We start from the raw sequence: 16,712 nt of genomic DNA on the forward strand, positions 1-16,712 counted from the left end.
TTTGTGGAGAATTTCAAGTAGTGACAGACATGCATCAAAACTGGATCGTTTTTTTATCTATCGACTCCAGAACGTCCACCATAACGTTGGAAATGAAAACTAACCAGTCAAATGTTGGTAATCACTGGTGTGCCATCATATTCAATACTGCCGAGACTTTCATTGAAATATGTCGTTATTACAGCTTGTTGTGTACACACACACACACACACACACACACACACACACACACACACACACACACACACACACACACACACTTCCTCCCCCTGATTACCACTGGATCAGCTTGTTTGACATTTGAGCACAGTTGACAGTCTTCACTTTAAACTGAATTAATATGTAATGTATATCAGATTGACTTCCATCTGCCTGCGTTCGTGTTAACTCCCTAACATGCCCAATTTGTCCATGCTAAGAGGATTTAATGGATCGCAAGTCAGTCACACCATTGCTTCATTTCTGTGAGTGGCCCAAACGAATACAGGAAGATATTCTTCACTGATCTAAGAGCAGAATTGGTTTTTAACCAAGAACATTGTATCTTTTGCTGCTAACTAAACCTATGAGCTGCTCCAGAATAAACTCACTAGTCTGTTTTTGCAAAATATCTTTGCATTCGTGACAGCTAGAATTTGTCATAACTCACTTGCATGACTTTTTTCTTTCTCTTTTTTTGTTTTTACCATTTTACCTTTTTAATATATTTTATATATTGTATTTGATAAATAAGAATTGACTCATCTGTCAGTAATAATGGATAAGAGCTAAAGTTTGGGTCAAATATTTAATTAAATGTAACCTAATTGAGTGTATTTAATTAGGTTAACATAACAACACTGCTTTACTTGTCTATAGTCTTTTACTTTTTCAAAATGCAGATAATAAAAAAATCAATCAAACTAGTTTATATATCTGTGATTAGGGCTGGGCCATATTATACCGTTCACGGTAATACCGGTATAATGTTAGGCAACGATAGGAAAATGAAATATCGCGATAGAATGGGAGTAAAACGCGCATGCGCAGTGCCTTTGTTTTCATACGCACATGGCCGATTGTTGAGTGAAACAGATGAACCAGAATTGGTTTGTAAAAATGGTGCAACTTCCGTGATGTGGAACTGGTTTGGTGTTTGTCCGTCAGATACACAACAAAGCACATCTTTTTGCAGAACATGCAAGCGGCCGTTGTTATTGTCGTATTTGTCGGACTAAGATGCTCTTAAATCTGGGAGTAATCTGGGTCCTAAACTCCGTATGCTTCAGGTCAAACAACACTGCAGCATCACTTAGAGTTAAAAACTGTCTAAATTCTTTCATCTTTAATAAAACGATCAGCATTGCTGCTTTACCAGGTGTAACTATAAAGTTTAACTTCCAGGCATCCATGAAAACAAAAGTTATTACATTTAACGGAGTTAGAAGTTAGCAGGAAGCTAGCGGAAGTTAGCTCGCTAGTTTCGCTAGTTACCTAAGCATGATATTGCATGTTCTGACTGAGAGATTTCTGAAAAAAATCAAACGTACAGCTCTGCTATCACTTCCAACATAAATGAAGACAGGAAACTAAACAGCAGTGACGTTTGTAGGGTTACTGAAGTTGGGCTAGCTGGTATATAATGATGTGCTACGTGATCGCTAGCGACACAGCTATGTTAGCATAACATAAACAGTGAAGCTGGAGGACGAACACTAACACTTTTCCACTTATAAAAGTTAACGTGAAGGTTCTTCATGGTTAGAGACAAATGCAATCGCATGGCAGGATGCTGTAAACGGACCAAACTTCAGTCAGGAGAACAACTGAGATAATCCATCCACAATACGAGGTTAGTCATTAATATACTGCAACAACATGGGAATAGAGCAGCTGCCAGAGAATTCAACATTAATGAATCAATGGTACAGAAATGGAGGAAGCAAGAAGAATGAGTTTAATAAAGTTTGATTTATCTGACTGCTTTGTTTCGCTTAATGTGCCTTATAATCCCGTGCACCTTATGGTCCGAAAAATGCGTACTGCACACTGCAGTTTAATGTTGCAAAGCACCTATTTTTAACTTCAGTGGATATTATATATGGTTATGCTCAGGATATGTCAGCCCATTTCTACTGGAAATGCCTTTTGGTTAAACGTTCAGCAAGGAATTTGCATTTGCACTGTTACATTTTTATAAAGCTTTAATGTACATAAAAACCAGCTTCTTGTTTAAGTGAAAATAAATGGAAGGTTGTCTTTTTGCGCTAGTAATGTTGTGGAGTTGTATTTTGTCTCGCATCAATTATATCGTCGGTTATATCGTTATCGCAAATTTTCAAATATATATCGTGATAAATATTTTTGGCCATATCGCCCTGCTCTATCTGTGATTGGTTCAGAAAATGTTTTTGATTAAATTGGGCCTGTTAGAAAACCTGATTAAAAAACTTAAAGTGAATTAACACTAATTCAAATATCATCCCATTTTGCTTTTGAGACTACCATATTTCTCAAGACAATGGTGTGGCAGATCACATTTCAATATTTCCCTAGTTACCTGTAAATCACCGGTGTCAACAAAAGTTAGATAGCTGTTCTGTTCAGTCTTATAATGCCAGTTTACAACAACAGCTGTCTCAAAGCAAGCCTTACTATATTAGAAAAGCCCAATGATCAGATGATCTCTTATGAGCAAGCACTTGGGAGAATTGATAAGTTAATAGAAGAATTTCAGTTTAACAGGAAGAGACCAAACATAGCTGCAGTAGAGACAAAAGGGAATGACTTGCAATAGTAACAAAGAGCAACAGCTACCTAAATTGTACTTTATGTACAGAAGTCCGTTATCTTGCAGCAGTATTAATTCATGACTGCATACAAATCTGGATACTGTGGCTCTTCTGAAAAAGAAAGCAACCAGTCAGAGACATTTGACTCCCTGGTACAACCCACAAATATGAGCCTTCAAGTAAAGAACTCATAAGTTGGAGAGGAAATGACACCTTGCTAATTTAGAAGATCTTCATTTGGCCTGGATAAATAATTGCTCTATAAGAAAAAAAAAAGGGTCTTTGTAAAGCTAGGACATCTTACCATATGTAAGAAAGAGGAAAATGGGAACCTGCCAGGTTGTCAGCCTTGTACCCAGGCTAACAGAGAGTTTGAGCTCTGTTGAGCTATTGCTTTAGCTTTGACTAGTGATGACTTCACTCATTTCTTTAAAAGTCGCCTGTAGTGGTCGCTGATGTTTGCTAGTACTGTTACCCTCCTATCCTTATTTACTTATTTTCATTCATTTTCTCCTTTAAATCATCAATAAGTCTAATTCCTACAATTCATTAATGTTTCAATTTTAAATATGATCAGTTTATCTTTATTAAAACAGACCTGTTTTACGATTGCGGCAATTAATTATTTACTTAAAAAAGCTTTTACTGTCATAGCAAATTATTGTATAGACCAATTTCTATGCTTCATTTTACTAACAAAATATTGTAAGAATAGTTCAAAAATAGCTGGACAAGTGTATGCAAAGAACTTGTTTATTTGCGGAGTTTCAGTCAGGATTCAGACTATAGTGCAGAAACAGCACGAGTGAATGTTACCAATTATCTTTACATTGCCTCAGAAAGTGGACTTATTCGATTCAGTTTAATTCAATTCAGTGTTATTTTATATAGTGCCTTGAGGCAACTTATCGTGCTACACCTCAGTGCATCATTTGATATTCTTGACAATAATATTTTATTATATAGATTAGAGCACACAATTGGTATCAAAGGAACTGTGCTGTAATGGTGTGACTCGACTCTATCTGACAGACTTCCATTTGTTGTTAATGTAAATGAGGAATCTTCTTAGTTATGGGGTTCCGTTACTTACACTACACCAATGCCAAGTAGCTGGTGGACCTAATATCAGACCACAGCAACCTTTCTGAACAGGCAGACATCCAAGACTGGCTTTCCAGTATGAGGAGTTGGACACCACCAAGCCCTGACATGATTCACGCCTACTGGCTGAAGAAGCTGACTGCACTCCATCGTACATATGAACCAGCTAATAACCAGCCAGTCAATGAGAGATACCCAGAATGGCTAACCGAAGGCTGGGCAGTCCTGACACCCAAGGACCCCCAGAAGGGACCGGTCCCCTCCAACTACCGACCAATAACCCGCCTCAGCACCACGTGGAAGCTCCTGTCAGGCATCATAGCGGCTAAGATGAACATGGCTCAATAGATGAGAAAGGAATTTGCAAGAATACCAGAGGCAGAAAACACCAGCTACTGGTAGATGGAGCAGTCACCCGAGACTGCAAGACTAGGCTGACCAACCTGTGCACCACCTGGATTGACTACAAGAAGGCCTATGACTCAATGCCCCACACCTGGATCCTGGAAGGCCTAGACCTATGCAACATCAACAGGACTTCATCAGGAACTCAGTGGGGGTGTCTCTCTTCTCTTCTTGTCCTTAGCGGGTGACCAGCGGTGGTGGTCTGCCGCGCAACCAGTACGCTGCTGTAGGTGCCGCAGGTTCTCTTGCTTGACCAACGATTATCTTCCACGCTTTTCGATCTAGGGCGATGGTTCTTGCCTGCTCAAGGTCAAGTCGAAGGGCCTTCAAATCATCCGGGATTTGTTTCATCCATGTCTTCTTTGGTGCATTTCGATGCACCCTCCAATCGGTGGGGCGGGTCAACCAGAGTAGGCCATGGGGGTAGCGGCTCGGGTCCATTCGACAAATGTGGCCAAACCAACGAAATCGGCGGCGCTGGATTAGGTGGCCGATCGTCGGTTGTCCACGTCTCTGCGGCGTAAAGTAGAATGGGCATGATCAGGGTTCGGTAAAGGCGGATCTTTGTCGCCAATGAGATGTTGTTCTTCTTCCAGATGCACCAGAGCAGGGAAGCGAATGCTGCCGCCGCCTGCCCAATTCTGGAGCGTCTCTCCACTGATGATGCCACTTTCTTCTCCTCGACGAGGGACCCCAGATATTGAAATTGTTGGACTTGTTTGATCTGCACACCGTCGAGATGGATGATCGTTGGTAAGCCGTCGGTGGTCAGGACTTTGGTCTTCTCGGCATTAACCTTGAGGCCGTACAGTTTGGAGTGCACTCCAGTGGGGGTGTGGCGTACAACACTAGAGGCCAACCTCAAGCCCATAGCACAAGTCACCATCAAGTGAGGGATCTACCAAGGAGACTCTGTCCCCACTGCTGTTCTGCATAGGCCTGAATCCCCTCAGTGAGATCATTGACAAGACTGGCTACGGATACCAACTACAGAATGGATCAGTTGTCAGCAGTGTTGGGACTAACTAAACTAAACTAAATTATGATAGGACCCTAAAAAAATTACTATGTACAATAATGGATTTCTATACATTTTACATCAGATGAAAACATTTGTTGCAAGATTCAGATAATTATTTGTTAAAAGTGAGACATTTTAAATGAGAATAAGAATGAAAAGTATTTCTTTGTGCCCCCCTCTCCCTGTTAATGCCCTACCTGCCCCCCTGGCAACACTTTGCTAGACCCGCCCCTGCACAGTTACCAGCTGTCAGCTACATTAAAAAAAAAGGATCCTGGTGTTATTTGTCTCTCAGAAACAGTTCATAACTTCAACCCATTCATGTCACCTAAAAGGTAAACCTGTTTCTCCATCACCTGTTCAGCTCTGATGATTCAGTAAGGACATCTCCTGGTTTCATCTTCACGTTTCCCTCTCACCACATATCCAAACCGACATCATGACCAGCAGCTTTACAGCTGTGGCTCCAGCAAACATCAGCTGATACTAGAAATTAATATTAAACACATTCTAACAACAGCTGATCAAGCTTAAACGTGCTGCTGTTGTTTAGCGCGACATCCGCTGGTTTCCTCTTTCTGGCGCAAAGTGGACGATAAATAAACAAGAGAGAAAAGCCAATCAGCTGATCACTGATCAGTTTCATGATTGAAGTAGAAACAGGAGAGGGAGGGGAGAGAATGAAAGAAGAAGAGGCAGCTGTGCAGCAAAGACAATAATTCCAGCTTTGTGTCTTTTTCATTGTAGCTGAAGTCCGGGACAAACTGTTCCTTTTCACCTCAATACGAAACGTGTAATATTTTCTTTTCAATTCTGTTTTTTACTGGACGGTTGGAAACTCTACTAACTAACCTTATAAGTAAAATAAGACAAAACAAGTTCAACATCATTAACATCATAGCACCCGCCCAGCTGTATATAAACTCCGTCATGCTAGCTAGTACGCAGTACGAGTTATTGTAACTGACTGTAAAAACTCAGCATAACGAGAATAAACTCCACCTAAACTTGGTTTATATCTGACCCAGAGAGACTGCAGGTCATAACTTCTTACCTGAAGTTCAGTTCACCGCCTCGGGTCTCTGCTCCTCCTGCATTTCATCCACCTGCCAGCGTGTTGCACCTGCTGCCCTCCACCACTTGCTAATGTTACTGAATCTGTGGAAGCCCCGCCATAGCCACCACCAAACAACTGAGTTATTTTTACACATCTCCCAGCATCTGGCCAATCCACCACCTTTCATTGTTTATACCGTTACGGGAAAAAAACGAAAAAAAGAAAAATTGCCGATGGCCAGTCCAGCTATGCCTATTTGGGATTAATGACATACTGAAAAATGAAGCAGTACATGTGATGCTTTTGAGATGCTATAGCATGGAGGATCACAATCTGCTGGTACTTTTCTGCGTTTATCATTTTGACAAGATCCTCAGCACCACTGGTTGAAATGTAGTCCCAGTCTATGTGTGAAGTTTGCATTTTCAAAGTTTCAACTGAACACATGGAAAGATATTTCATGCTGTTGTGACAGGCTCCCAGGAACAACAATAGCAGAGAAATACAATCTAAAATTTGTTCTTTGCTAACTTGTTCTTTATAGATTCCACAATTATTCATTTCTTGAATTAAGTGATTTACAGGTTAACTGGATTAAGAAGCAAGCAAACAAACAATGTTCCACCTAAAATTGGTTTCCAGTGGCTTTAAATCACTGATTTTGTTGGGTTTCTCTCCAAGCCTGTGTTCAAGGTAAATAAATATTAGTTGCAATGATAATTTGTACTGCTTTTAACAGCATACAGTATGAGTTCTGTGTAGCAAACTAAGTTATACAGAGATCTATTTTTTTGTTGCCATCATTGTCTTAGTGGATTATTTTGCTAATGTAAGTAAATTTGTACGTAAAAAATAGATTGAAACTCATATAGAAGCTCAGTTTTCTTGCATCTGTGACAAAAGCTCAAATAGCTCCATATTTCCACATTTGTATCTGTGGATATGCAAACATGCAGTTGTGATCACAAGTTCACATCCAATCATCATCATCTAACCCACGCAGGGTCAAAGGTGCATATACAGGCTCAAATAAATAAAGTGTGTAAAATCTCACTGCAGTCAGCTGAATTCTGCATTATTATTTTATACTCGGATAAAGCGGATGAGGATGGATGGATGGATGGATGTTTTATAACATGACAAGGCCAAGGCCTGTTAAACGTTTTGTTAGTGATCATGATTGACTTCTTTCTGTCAGCATAATTTGTTTGGCAGCACTCTTCTGATTGGCCTGAAGATCCAAGAGCTAAGAAGGAGAACTGTGGTCAGTTATCCAACCAGAGTTTTGTCACAAGCTTGTTGATACAAACGTATCCTGTTAAGGTTCAACTTGCTAAGGGACATTTCACCAAATATTCATGGGGATTAATGTAGACATGTAGATCCTGTATTTATACTGAGGTTGGGGATTGCACCTAATACTTAAATAAAGATCTGTTCTGTACAGTTACTCCACCCTGAAAGATGCCCATAATGAGTCTCAGACCACAACCGTAGATCTTTGACATTAGGGCCTTTCTGGCTTTAACATTTGACATTTTTATTTTTTCTTTGCATGTCTTCGTGCTGTAGTAACAGTATACTATTACAGAATAAATGAGGTAATGTGACTTCAATGCAGGATAAGGGGAAATGCACACATGCGTGAGAACAAATGCCTTTTTGTGCTGAACATTTCTCTTTGTATTTCCTGTCGTGATTGTGGTTCAAAGTGCTGCTGCTTTAAGTGCTACTTGCTGAAACATTCTGCATTGTAAAGAACATGCAAAAGGCTGAGTGTACTGCCAGCCCTCTGTATGAACTATGTGTGTAATTATTTGCATGATAGTCAGCATGCAAGAAACAAGTGTGTTTCTAATACTACCTTTGCTTGTTTTCTTTGTCTCCTTTTTTTTGCTCTAGAAATCAACAGCAACAACATGCCAGGTGAGTGTTTTTAGTGAATAATGTCAGATGGAAGCAGATATTCAGACAAGTGCAAACAGACTTGGTGACGACAATGTGAAGCTACTGTTCCAGCTTAATGAAATGTTCCTGTCTGTGCTTTAACATAATTCACATTGCATTCCCTGAAATGGGATATTTCTTTTACAAAGGAGGGACAAATGACTAAGACTATTACTATGACACTATGTGTTAATTATTCAACCATGTGCAGATATTAGGTTTATCTTTCAGTTACAAATGTCCATAATATTTCTGTTTATTCCTTCAGAAATCTGATTTTCAACACAGATTATAGGATCCTGCCTCTTGGGCTGTCTCATCATACCAGTAGTTACAGATTACTTACCTCTAACAAGTTCTATAGAGATATTTAAGTATCTGATTGAAAACAAAGAATTTATTAAACTAGAGCATTGCATTAATTCTCATTATTTTACTGTCTTTGCACAAAAGTGATGAAATTCAGTTCTTGTGGACTAAAACTTCACAGGACATTCATGGTGTGTCAAATGCTTGGACAGCTCACGAGCTGGCCTTCAGGAAATCATATTTAAAATATTATATATTCTGTCACAATTCATTTTAAAGCAGCTATAATACTAAAAAAAGACTAAACCAAAAAATAGAACTGGACAATAACCAGAAACAGAAAAACAGACATGTCACTCCCATCAACTGGATGTTTAAATAAGCAGCTGTGTGTTAGCGTGACAGGGACATAAACTAATAAACTGAAGACATTTCAATAATGTGTTTATAATTTGTGTTTGCTGCCTCAAACAGCCAAAGAGCAAAGAGCAGAAATCGCATTTTTATGTCTGTACAGCAGGTCAGTTGAGTTCTGCTACACAAACGTAAAAAGCACACATGAGCTTTTTATGTGTTATACTCGTTACGAGGAAGCCTCCTGCTCAGGCACAGGAAGCTTTGTGGCACCTGTGTGATCTGATGTTATGCTTTCACTATGAGTAAAAGCATGAATCATCACAATACCAGAGGGTATTGAAACTAAGTGTTCTCTTTGCTGAAATATTCTCTCTCTTTCCTCTCTTTTATACCTTTCCTATTTTCTTAAGGCCTTGCACATATGATGGCAGAGCAAGGTATGCCTCTCTTTATGTCTTTGCTACAAGTCTATCTTTGGTTGTGACTCTGTTGTGCTGTGCTGTGGTTGTTTTTGATGGTGTTGTTCAATACACGATGTTATTTTATTTCCCCTCTCTCCTTCTTTTTACTGTCCTAAGAAAACTGTAACAAACAAAGCTTGTTTTTTTCCTGAAATGTGTTGTCCTGGAGAGACTGTAGCTACAGTGGGCAGCATCAGACGTAGTCTGTAGAGTGTTTCTGGAAATCGGGCAGAGCCAAGCGTTACAGGGTGGAAGTTGAAGGAGGAAGTTCAGAGATGAAGTGAGACAGAAACAGCCAAGGAGGTGTATGATTTATACTGTGGACAGAGGAAAGAAGACAAGGACAATTGTCTTTTGGTGGAATGAGGATGCACAGGACAGAAAAGGCATTTCCCAAAGGAAGGAGTGGGAAAGGCAAAGAAAAAGGCTTTTATTGGTTTGTATGTAAAACGTGACACTAAGGAGAAAGATGGATTGGCAGTGATTGAGCTAGAAACAATGTGAAACAGGTCAGGGTGATTAGTGATAGAGATGGACACGGGTGTTCACTGCGCACACTAAAAAAAAAGGAATAGAGATGGAAATGTAGTAACAAGTTACAGGTGTGGTACGAAGATGGGAGGAGTACTCTGAGAAGCAGATAAATGAAGAAAGATGAGAGAGAGATTAGGATGGATGGAGGAAAGTTAGTGATTCAGAAAGTGCAGAGAATTAATAAGGAGGAAGTGAGCAGCTTTAAAAAGGGATTGAGAGTGAAAGGCACTTGGTCCACATCACACACTGGTGCAGGTGTGTAGATGTCTAGGAGAGAGGAGCTGTGCCGGTACTGATGGCTACAGAGGGAGTGGAACCATACCATGAAGCTATGAGAAAGAGTTTTTAAAGTGACCCGATGATCAGTGAGCAGCAGAACGAGAATTACAAATGTGATGCTTGCTCTGAGAATGTTGATGGAGAAGTATAGAGAAGGTCAGAAGGGCTGCACTATTTCTATCTGGAGAAAACGTGTCGTAATGTCAAGAGAGACACACTGAGATGTCTAGTGAGAGTAGGAAGACCGGAGAGGTGAAAGTATGCAGTGGAAAGAAGAGGAATGAATGTCAGTAGAAACGGGACAAAATGCATGAGTATGAATGAAAGGGTAAATTAGTGAAACAGCTCTGCATGGTCATGTAATATATATTGTAAGTTTATTTTCATGCATGCATCTCTACTTTTAGATATTATACAAATTTCCTCATTTTCCTGATGAGTGTTCTATCCGCCCCTTTTCCCAGAAGTCCTCTATTTGAGTAGTTACTGCTCGTGGCTTTCATGTGTTTGAGATGTACAGTTACATCAAAGATGGTGCTGTGCATTATTGAATTCTATGACATGATATGGTTGGTGTCTGCTATAATTTGGACTAAATTTCCCTCTTCTTCTTCTCCCCTCTCTGGGCACTCTTGGCTGTGGATTCTGTGCTGTCTCCGCCTCCCCTGCTCTTCTAGCTAAAAGCAAAGGTACAGCTTTTTCAAAATCTTTCCTTTTCCACCTCTATGAAAAGCGACGGTTGCTCTGTGAGTGTTTAAGAGCAGTGCAGTGTTATGTGTTTGATGTTTTAAAGGTGTGTATTTGTCTGTATTCACTTCTCTTGTGTAATGGCTTTTCACAGAGAGTGCTTGGAGTAAGCAAGTAATTAAGCCAACTTTAATTGAAGAAGGAAAAAAACACACTGTGTTGCTTTCTGCTTGTTTATAAAAGCGTGCATGTGTTTTGTAATTTGATCTGAGTTGTATACAGTACACCTGTGCAGAAGCTGCACATGTTAAAAGAACAAGCGTCACTGTGGGGCAGTTTACAGAACAACCAGGAGAAAATAAAGGATCTTCTCCTGGCTGATGGAACCAGTGACAGAGCAGGTTGTCCTTAAACAATGCTCAAAATGTAACCAGTGTGTTGTGGTCTGAGAACAATGTAGGTGCATTTAGTTTATTTATGTTACTGATAATTCATCTTATCAAGCAAAATCATGCAAACAGACCACTGATACAGAACAGCAGATCATTTAAGCTTTCCAGTAATTTAGTTTTTAGATAGATGCTGTTGATGTTCAATACCCGATTCTGCATCTCTTAATATAAACGTGCTCCAGAGAAGGGAAACTGCTGTTGGTGACCTTTTGGGCAGATTTCTGCAGCGCCGTCTTGTCAGCCTCAGAGCAGTTGCCATAACAGACAATTATAGAAGAAGTCAGAACACTCTCCACCAGAACACGGTACCCCAAGATCAGCTACTTCAGCCTCCTCATGAAAAACAGTCATTGATCAGCTTCCTTCATAATACTGGCTGAATTCGTGGCCCATGTGAGGTTGCTCTTCCACCTCTTTCCTGTACGTAGAGATCAGAGATCAGACCAACAACAGCCATCTACAAACTTCAGAATATGATTGCCTGGATACTTTGCTGAGTAATCACGTGAGAAGTGTACACAGTAGAGGCCACCATACACACCGTTGTGGAGAGCTGGCTTTAAGTTTGATGGTGGAGGATGGCCTGCCTGTCAAGACGTCCAGCACCCAGTTACACACAGTAACAGCTTATTGGTTAGTGTCTGTGGAATGATGGTATTAAATACAGAGTCAGAGTTCAGAAAGAGCAGGCTGACACATGCATGAGAGCAGAGTGGATGACAGACTGGTTCTTCCTGTATGCATGCTGCTGTGGACCCACACTGATGTCAACTGACTCCTGAATGGGGCCAAAAGCAGCCATTCCAGCCACTTCATGATAAGTGGGGTGAAAGCCACCAGGCAATAGTTACTCATGGCTTTCTCAGCTGGGTCTTTGGGCACTGGGAAAACAATGGACCAAAGCCAGAGAGAGAGAGATGTTAAAATTGTCAACACCATGGTGAGTTCCTGAGCACACAGTCTTAAAACCCAGTGATGCTCTTTATTTCCTTCCACATGCTTCAAGGGCCACTGGTGAAAAAATGACCATGTATATTTTGGGCATAGGTTGCCTTTCCCAGTTTAATATCTGCATCCAATTCCCTCCCTGCTCTTCTCAGTGCCACTGGATCTTCAGATGCAAACGCTGAGCCCTGTATCCTTCAGAGATCTCACCTCCACATTTAGCCAGGGTTTCTGATTAGGAGAGATGATTATAACCTTTGTGTTACACATTGCACTTGCTGATGTATCCACAATCTGAGCAAGCAAAAGACTTTAAAGTCCACCCCGCCATCCAGTGGCGTGTCTAGAAAATTTGTGTTGGGGGGGCCAGGTAGGGGCACAGATTTGGAGAAGGGTGGCAGATGTAATTGGCAGATAATGTTTTAAAAAAAAATTCTACCAACCGTTAACCATAATTCAATAATCCTATAAACCTAATAACCGAATGCGCTTTTAACTCTTATTAGAATGAGATTTTAACCACTACGGTGCAAAGTTTTTAGATACTGCGTTGATAAAGTACAAGAGATACAATCAGTCAGTGTTTATTCAGCATTCAAGGACAGCAATATTTGCATAGTATTTTTACTGACATGTAGTGCACATATGTTTTGGGCAAAAACATTTTTGAATATTAAAATACGAACATTTGTAACAAACAATTGACAAATTAGCCAATGCCAATGCAAAACTTTATCTGCCTGTTAAAAAAAGAAGATAATCTTCTCACAATCTGGTGTTTGATTTTGAAACAGGAAAAAAGTGGAGAAACAACTGAAAAGACTAACATTTGAATAAAACCTGAAAGCAAGTAAATACTTTCTATGCTGCCTTATGGTCAACTTTGGTAATATTGATCAAGAACAACACTGGCTGATGATGAAATACAGTCAGCTGGCATGGTGACACTGCCAGTATTAACCTGCAGGGCTGGACTGGGACAGAAAATCGGGCATTTTGACTACAGACCGACCCACCAGGTATTAAAGCCATAAAGACTTTGAATGAAAACAAACCCTGTGGTGACAGTGATGTACAGTCTTGTTGGTATATGTATGATTTCTATACATTTTACGTCAGATAAAAACTTTGGTTGTAAGATTTAGATAATTATTTTTTAAAAGCGAGATATTTTAAATGAGAATAAGAAAGAAAAGTATTTCTTTGTGCCCCCCTCTCCCTGTTAATGCCCTACCTGGCCCCCTGGCAACACTTTGCTAGACCCGCCCCTGCACAGTTACCAGTTGTCAGCTACGTAGAAAAAGGATCCTGGTGTTATTTATCTCTCAGAAACAGTTCATAACTTCAACTCATTCATGTCACCTAAAAGGTAAACCTGTTTCTCCATCACCTGTTCAGCTCTGATGATTCAGTAAGGACATCTCCTGGTTTCATCTTCATGTTTCCCTCTCACCACATATCCAAACAGACATCATGACCAGCAGCTTTACAGCTGTGGCTCCAGCAAACATCAGCTGATACTAGAAATTAATATTAAATAAATTCTAACAACAGCTGATCAAGCTTAAACGTGCTGCTGTTGTTTAGCGCGACATCTGCTGGTTTCCTCTTTCTGGCCCAAAGTGGGCGATAAATAAACAAGAGAGAAAAGCCGATCAGCTGATCATTGATCAGTTTCATGATTGAAGTAGCAACAGGAGAGGCAGGGGGAGAGAATGAGAGAAGAAGAGGCAGCTGTGCAGCATAAAGACAGAATAAATCCAGCTTTGTGTCTTTTTTTCATTATAGCGAAAGTCCGGGACAAACTGCGTCTCTTCTCAGCTCAATACGAAACGTGTAATATTTTCTCTGAATGAGGGACCATTCCATTTTTTTAAGGAGCCGTTGGCAACTCTACTAACTAACCTTATGAATAAAATAAAGTTCACTATCAGTAACATCATAGCACCCACCCAGCTGTATATAAACTCTGTCAAGCTGGCTAGAACGCAGTACGAGTTATTGCAACTGAGGGTAAAAAGTCAGCACAACGAAAATAAACTCCACCTAAACTTAGTTTATATCTGACCCAGATAGACTGCAGGTCATAACTTCTTACCTGAAGTTCAGTTCACCTGACACTCGGACTGGTGGCTGCCTCGGGGCTCCCCTTCCCTCATCCACCTGCTGGCCTCTGTGGAAGCTCCGCCATAGCCACCACCAAACAACGGAGTTATTTTTACACATCTGCCAGCATCTGGCCAATCCACCACCTCTCATTGTTCATGCCATTACAAAAAAAATAAAAAATAAGTCACCGGGCATATGCCCGGTATGCCCGATGGCCAGTCCAGCTATGTTAACCTGCAACCAAATCTGCAGCTCCATACAGCAATGTTACGACTTAGATTACATCTTATAACTCATAACTCTTATGTTAGCTGCCCTCAGTAGCATACTGTCTGAAATATTCCAATAATTCTTTAAGTGTTATTTTTTCTTTGGTATTCTAATTTCACCGAAGTTTACTAAACTCAACAAACTTAATATTACTTACCGGGACATTTATTCTGTCCTCATTTTCTTTCACCGAAAAATTGCTTCCTGTAGTGCCGTCTTTCGTGCTTGGCTCTCCTACCTTTGCTAACGTGATGCACATAGCGCAGAAGCCGGTGCTGCATTCACTTACACTCGGATATCTGAGCTTCACCGTGAAAACATAATCGGACATTTGATATTTGATTGAATTTTATTGTTTTGCCTTTGGGGTGGCACCTGGGGTGGCCAGTCTGGTTGGGGGGGTGGCCTGTGCCCCCCCAGGCCACCCCGCTGGACACGCCACTGCCGCCATCATGAATTGCTGCCTCTCTGAAAACCTGCCAATTGGTCTACTCAGAATAGTCCTGGAAGCATCCTTCTAAGCTCATCACGTGAGCTAGGATAATTTTCAAGCCCTCCAAGTAATGGCCCATGGTGCTGAAGGAAGGGAAGTTGAATTGGCTGATTTTAGGGACGGTCATCTCATCCATCATTGAGCAACCAGTCAAGAGTTTGGGTAAGCCTGAAAGAATCCAGAAGCTAAATCAAGAACTTGGAAAGTGGCTTACCAAGGTCAACAAATCTGGCCTGTCTGGTAGATTTAAAACTCGGATCCACCAGCATTCCATCCTGTCCAGAGTCCAGCAATCACTGCTGGACTTTGCAGTCCCAATAAAACCTGTTGAGTCTTTGGAAAGAAATACTTCCCAGGGCGATCGTGGCTCAAGAGTTGGGAGGTCGCCTTGTAATCGGAAGGTTGCCGGTTTGATCCCCGGCTTGGACACTCTCGGTCGTTGTGTCCTTGGGCAAGACACTTCACCCATTGCCTACTGGTGGTGGTCAGAGGGCCCGGTGGCGCCAGTGTCCAGCAGCCTCGCCTCTGTCAGTGCGACAAAGGGTGGCTGTGGCTACAATGTAGCTGCCATCACCAGTGTGTGAATATGGGTGGATGACTGGATATGTAAAGCGCTTTGGGGTCCTTAGGGACTAGTAAAGCGCTATATAAATACAGGCCATTTACCATAAGGGCTAGCAGTTTTTTTCTTTTAACATTGGACTGTTAAAATACATTTTCTACTTTCAGCTTCATCACATCTTTAATATGTGTGATTGTAAATGTGCTACTGAAATTCTAGATAGTATAGAGTGTACTGGATTTATAAAGCAGAAAGCCTCCCGTCTGTTATAATTTTATAAAGTATTAATTGAACTTAAAAAGACTTGTTCCACTGCATGTACAGTTGGTGCCACTCTATGTTTGATGATCACATAATACTTCAGCATGCCAATTCATTTGGAAATTTAAGAGCTGCAGTAGGTGTTGGTACAAAGTCTTCAGTGCAAAAAGATTGTCGGGTGTTTGTCCTGAGAAGCTGTGATTGGCTGGATCTCGCTGTGTACACCTGTGATGGCTTCCCCCATTCACAGAAAAAGCTTGTGTAAGCTCCTGGAGATTCCTCTTCCCTCACCACCTGTGCGGTTTTTCTTGTTACTGTGTCTAATCCTTGAGCAAGATGTAGACATTATTAGGTATCACACACATACACAGGCTCCCTGTTGTCTCGTGTTAGGCAGACAAGAGGCTCCGTTCTGGCTCCATTTGCATGGCAGCTCACTGGTGGCAGAATAGCAGAGCAAGAAAGGAATAATAAAATTTGGTGCGTCTGCAGTTGTGGAGTCACATTTCTTGATGTTTTGGGCTGACATAAAGCGATTCTGTCCTCATCTTGTTCAGATATCTGGTCAGACTCTTTTTGTCTTTTTATTATTTCCATGGTCAGTCACCCTCTCTGCTCTACTTATCTGTCTTTGCTTTCTTACTCTGCATCTTTTTACTCCTCTTTTATTGTCTTTCCTTCACTGCCT

At 40.8% G+C, this 16,712-nt stretch overlaps 1 protein-coding gene across 5 annotated transcripts in view; it reads left to right on the forward strand.

Moving 5' to 3' along the window:
- nrxn3a (neurexin 3a) overlaps positions 1 to 16,712 on the forward strand; it is a 208,138-nt gene that overhangs the window by 25,349 nt on the left and 166,077 nt on the right. For all 5 annotated transcript variants that reach the window (XR_015126338.1, XR_015126339.1, XM_086274121.1 and 2 more), the window contains exons 3-5: positions 8,261 to 8,284; positions 9,382 to 9,408; positions 10,923 to 10,934. Coding sequence is in view for 3 of the 5 variants with exons in the window: in XM_086274121.1 (XP_086130247.1) it covers positions 8,261 to 8,284; positions 9,382 to 9,408; positions 10,923 to 10,934 (63 nt within the window). In the remaining 2 variants the exon portion in view is untranslated. The remainder of the gene's footprint in view (positions 1 to 8,260; positions 8,285 to 9,381; positions 9,409 to 10,922; positions 10,935 to 16,712) is intronic.

The sequence above is a fragment of the Aulonocara sp. 'chitande type north' Nkhata Bay genome, linkage group LG19 (assembly GCF_057382095.1).
Source record: "Aulonocara sp. 'chitande type north' Nkhata Bay isolate Kocher_YH1m ecotype deep benthic linkage group LG19, A_spYH_male_GT1.1, whole genome shotgun sequence".
Classification (NCBI taxonomy): Eukaryota; Metazoa; Chordata; class Actinopteri; order Cichliformes; family Cichlidae; genus Aulonocara; species Aulonocara sp. 'chitande type north' Nkhata Bay.